General features: G+C 45.0%; 2 protein-coding genes across 3 annotated transcripts in view; one reads left to right on the top strand and one right to left on the bottom strand.

Moving 5' to 3' along the window:
- Positions 1–2,173, bottom strand: part of EME1 (essential meiotic structure-specific endonuclease 1) — a 5,373-nt gene extending 3,200 nt beyond the window's left edge. For both annotated transcript variants that reach the window (XM_012803043.2, XM_003786705.3), the window contains exons 1-2: positions 1,393–2,173; positions 1,183–1,307 (exon numbers count right to left, since the gene is read on the bottom strand). In XM_012803043.2, the coding sequence (XP_012658497.1) occupies positions 1,183–1,307; positions 1,393–2,173 (906 nt within the window). The remainder of the gene's footprint in view (positions 1–1,182; positions 1,308–1,392) is intronic.
- Positions 2,174–4,385: 2,212 nt separating this feature from the next.
- The window catches only part of MRPL27 (mitochondrial ribosomal protein L27), an 8,863-nt gene continuing 8,106 nt past the window's right edge, over positions 4,386–5,142 (top strand). The window contains exon 1 of the mRNA XM_012802922.2: positions 4,386–4,441. Coding sequence (XP_012658376.1) covers positions 4,402–4,441 — 40 coding nt within the window. The 5' untranslated portion in view covers positions 4,386–4,401. The remainder of the gene's footprint in view (positions 4,442–5,142) is intronic.

Below are 5,142 nucleotides of genomic sequence, written 5' to 3'. Positions count from 1 at the left end.
GGCTGAAACAGAGAGAGTGCAGCAGTGCCTTGAAAGGATAAACTGCTATATGATTATAAAAGTTTGCTCACACGCCCCCAAAAGTGTGGTGAAATGTCCTAAATTACTAAGAAAGTTATAAGATGTGAAAAGGAGAGAAAAAAAATCTTAACATATCATCTATAAACTCTTGAACATTATGGGTAGAGTATTTTGGATTCACAGACAAGAGAAGTGATAGGTACTGGAAATGTATAACCTGGGAGGCTAGGGAAGGGAAGAACACTTACTGTGTGCCTGCTATGTGCTGGTGCTGGATTATCTCATTTAGTCTCCACAATAGGGATTTTATACATGAGGCAATTAAAGCACAAAGATTTGTAAGAACTTGCCCAGGATCACATCTATGGTGCCATGGAGCTGAGATTCAAATGCAAGCCTCCCCATGCTCAAAGCCCAAGTAGAGAACTAGGAATCCTATGCAGATTATCTTCCCCTTGCCCCACTGCTCTCTGCTTGAGGTGATCTCTTTAGACAACACAAGGTCCACCATCTGCTCTGGCTCCCACCTGGGTGTGACCAGTAGGAAACACCACAGGAGACCGGAAGGAAGGAGGAGAGCAAAGGCAGGGTATTTTGTCCCCTATGCTCCTTCCCAGTGGGGTCACCTAGGGTGTACTGCACCCCTCTATTGGAGGTCAAGGCTTCTCTCCAGGTGGCTCTCTGCATTTCTCTCTCCTGGATTCTGCTGACCACTCCCTCCCTTCATCCCTTCAGTAAAGGGATGGTAAACAGCTATGTCAGTGGTTCTCAACCAGGGCAATTTTTACCCACGAAGGGCATGTGGCAATATCTGGAAACATTTTCCTTGTCTCGACTGAAAGAAGTGTTACTGGCATTGAGCAGGTAGAGGCTAGGAATGATATTAAACACACTGTGAATCAGAGGACAGCCCCCACAAGAATTAAAATGTCAATAGTATCGAGGTTGAGAAACACTGAATTATTCTGTTATTACCCTGAGGTACTGTGCTGTCTCTTGTAGTTTCCTTGTACCCTGCCCACGCCTTGAAAAATAGTCCCTTTATTTAATCTTCCTCAAATTATCCTGATTGTGCCATCTGACTGCTATATATCCTTCCTGAGAAAGCTTATTTATCCTGTAACTCTAGGAGATGAGATATGTCAGCCAGAAATCCCCTACCTCAGATGGCCCAGTCCTTCTCCAAGTGATACTGCAAGGCACAACCTGTGTCTCAATCACACAGCAGCACCCCATGGACTGTAAAGCTCCGAGGAGCTGGCCCCCACCTTCCATCTGTAAAAGCACTGCAATAGACGGGAAAGGGACTATCAGTGGGTGGTCCAGAAAGCAGACAACTGAGCCCAGGGTGAAGACAGATGCTAGGAGGACCTGGATCCAGCACCACGATGATGTGTTTTAAGCATTCCTCTGGCCTTTGGGATTTCAATCTGTTAACCAGTGATGCCTTCTCCTTTCTTTCTCGTCTCAGGGTGCTTTCCTTCTGGCTTGCTTGTTCCTGCTGCCGGCATCTCTGCAAACCTCTTCTCTGGACCCTCTGACTATGCTTGGTTTTCTTCTGAGATTGGAGGGTGTCAGAATTTGTTTTGGCTACTATCAAGCTGTTGCTCTGGACAGGACAGGTAGACTGGTAGACTGGAAACTGATGGCACGGTTTATCTAAGATAGGGTCCTTGTTATCTGATGTACTCCTCTCTGGGGTATCATGGAAGGGAATATCAGGGACCTTTGGAAAGGAATGATTTTTCCAGTCACTTGATGCTCCTTCATTATTCTGATGATCCGAAACACTTTTAAGTAGGTAGTTAGAGTCTTCCGGGCTCAGCTGCTTGTGGGTCAAAAACTTATATGTAAGCCTCTCAGCCAGGGGAATATATACCACTTCATCCTTACTTTCACTGCTTAGTACTGTGCCTGGCTCTGTTTGTGTGACAGTTTCAGCTGTATTCGGGATAGGCAGTGGATCTTTCAAAACTAGTGACGGAGGATAGGAGGCCTCAGAATGTAAGGTGTCAACCACAATCTTCTCCTCCCTCTCAGGATGCCTTCTGTTTGTTGAAGATGGTTCCCTCTTGAGAAAGGCAAATACTGGCAACTCCTCAGAGTCACTCTCACTGGATTCCAGTGAGAGTGATGACTTCTTTAGTGCCATCAATACGTGGTATTAAATTAATTCCCTGAAAGGAAAAGAGAGATGAGACACAGACTGGAACATTCAATTCAGTCCACACGATGTGTTCTGTAGCCAACCTTCAGGAAGATAAAGAGGAGGTACAGAGAACAGAGAAATAGGACATGGCCCCAGCACATTCAATCTGGAACTCAGAACAGCTACATTTGCCTCCTAACAGGAATCCTCCCTAATCCTTCCAAGGCCAAGGTAAGGTATAAACAAAGTAGAGATACTATTACAATTTTTTTTTCTTTTTTGAGACAGTGTTACTATGTCGCCCTCAGTAGAGTGCTATGGTGTCACAACTCACAGCAACCTCAAACTCTCAGGCTTAAGCAATTCTCTTGCCTCAGCCTCCCAATTAGCTGGGACTATAGGCACCCACGACAATGCCTGGCAATTTTTTTTTTTTTATTGTAGTTGTCATTATTAATGTTTAGCAGACCTGGGCCAGGCTCGAACCTGCCAGCCTTGGTGTATGTGGCCAGTGCCCTATTCACTGAGCTAAAGGCTCTGAGCCAATTTTTTTTTTTCTTTTGAGACAGACTCTTACTCTGTTGCCCTAGGTAGAGTGCTGTGGTATCACCAAAACTCACAGCAACCTCAAACTCTTGGGCTCAAGTGATCTTCTTACCTCAGCCTCCCAAGTAGCTGGGACTACAAGCCTATACCACCATACCTGGTTAGTTTTTCTTTTTTCTTTTTTTTTGGTAGAGACAGAGTCTCACTTTACCACCCCCAGTCCAGTGCTGTGGCATCACACTGCTCACAGCAACCTCCAACTCCTGGGCTTAGGCGATTCTCTTGCCTCAGCATCCCAAGTAGCTGGGACTACAGGCTCCCGCCACAACACTTGGCTATTTTTTTGGCTGAGGCCAGGTTTGAACCCTCCACCCTTGGTATATGGGGCCGTGGTCCTACCCACTGAGCCACAGGCCCCACCCGTTGGCTAGTTTTTCTATTTTTAGTAGAGAAGGGGTGTCACTCTTGCTCAGTCTGGTCTTAAACACCTGAGCTCAAGCAATCTACCTGCCTAGGAATCCCAGCATATGCTAGGGTTAGGGTGTGAACCACCACTCTCAGCCCACTATTACAAAATTTTAATGGGGGTAGTAATATTGATCTCTGCATTTGAAATGGAAATGCCAAAAAAAAAAAATCCTTTATAAAAACTGAAATATATATATATAAAAGAAATATAATTTGTATAACATAACATTCATCTTTTTAAAAGTGTATAGTTCATAATGTTGTGCAACTGTCACTACTAATTCTGAAACATTTTTCATCACCTCCAAAAAGAAATCTCGTAACAATTAAGTGGTCACTGCCAATTTCTCCCCTACCAACCACACATCTACTCTGTCTCTATGGATTTGCCCATTCTGGACATTTCCTATATAGAGAATCATACAATATGTGGCCTTCATGACCTGCTTTTTTCACTTAGCATAATCTTTTCAAGGTTCATTTATGTTGTAGCATTCATCAGTACTTTGTTGCTTTTAAATTTTATTGTATAGATATGCCACATTTTGTTTCTCCATTCATCACATGACACTTTGTTCCCAATGGGGGGGGCTATTATGATAATGCTGCTAGGAACATACCCGTAAAAATTTTTGTGTGAGCACGTTTTCAATTCTCTTGCACGCATAATATATACCTAGGAGTGTTGGGTCACATTTAAGACTCACTGCTTAACATTCAGTGGCACTATATGTATGAACACTTAGCAAAGTAACCTTCTTGGGCCTCAGTTTCTTCTCTAACACAATAGGGATAATAACAATGCCAATTTTATCAAGTCGTGAGAACTGAATAAAATAGCGCATCTACCGTAGCTCAGTTATCTGGCTGAGTAAAGTAAGCTGATGACAAGGGAGGGGGGCCTCATCCCTGATCCCTCTCTGAGCCTCGGCTCACAATGGCAAAATGAGTGCAGCGGGCAAACTGGCCTTTACCAGGAAAGCTCCGCGCCTCTCAGGTCGGCAGTCGGCTACAGACACCCGCAATCGCCCTGGCTATTAAGACCCTGCAGAGCGGTGCTCAAGTGGGAAGCCTTGACCAGTTAGACGGCCTGCGACCGGGTGCACTCACCTCCGATTTCTCGCGCCATTCTTTCAACTGCCATGCAGGACCCGGAAGTAGATCTGCGGTAGCGGAAGCAGAACCTTTCCGAAGCCGGAAGGGAGCGTAAGTCAAACATGGCGTCGGCGGTGCTGGCTCTGAGGACGCGGGCAGCGGGTAACTAATGCTGTAGCCATAACGGGGCGAGGGGTAAAGGCAGAGTGGAGATTCAGCAAGGAGGCCAGGAGGTGGGAACTGATTCCTGAGAAGACCCTGGATGCGCGGGGAAGTGTGGGGCACTCGGTTTAGGGGCCGGCGGTCGCTGATCACGTGGCATCGCCTGGGCGGAGCTGCCAGGGACCTGGTTTGAGTAGCTTGTTTCTTTCCCGGTTGCTCTGGAGTACGGATTTCTTCCCTGCCGTTTCAGAGTTTGTGTGGGCGGTTTCTTGGGCGGTTGGGGGTTAGGGTGGATCCCTTCATTTGTAGAAAGGATTAGTATGTCTAGCAATGGGTCAGTCTGGTAAAAAAAAAAAAAGAGAGAGAGAGAGAAAAGGCAAAATGAAAAAAAGAATTAGGATTAGTAGCACGTTGGAGCTTGAGAAGTTAATTTATTCATTCAACAGATTGAGGAGTAGGTATTGGGAAAATGAACAGAAAACGTGAAGACAAGGTGTTTAGCTCCCAAACGGTTCTTTCCAATGTGTAAGTCAATAACAATACACACAAATAAAATAATTGTAAGTCTCACCTTTTCTCCTTCATGAGAGGGACCCACTTTCAACTCTCTTTGGAAGTACTTTAAACTTACTCTTTGTTCTTCTAAATAAAATCTGTTTGTTTTCCTAAAAAAAAATAAAATAATTGTAAAGCTGACTTGG

Source organism: Otolemur garnettii, unplaced genomic scaffold, assembly GCF_000181295.1.
Source record: "Otolemur garnettii isolate 467f Iridium unplaced genomic scaffold, OtoGar3 scaffold00018, whole genome shotgun sequence".
NCBI lineage: Eukaryota > Metazoa > Chordata > Mammalia > Primates > Galagidae > Otolemur > Otolemur garnettii.
Note: the sequence above shows the minus strand (reverse complement) of the source record. Positions and strands in the feature narration are given on the sequence as shown.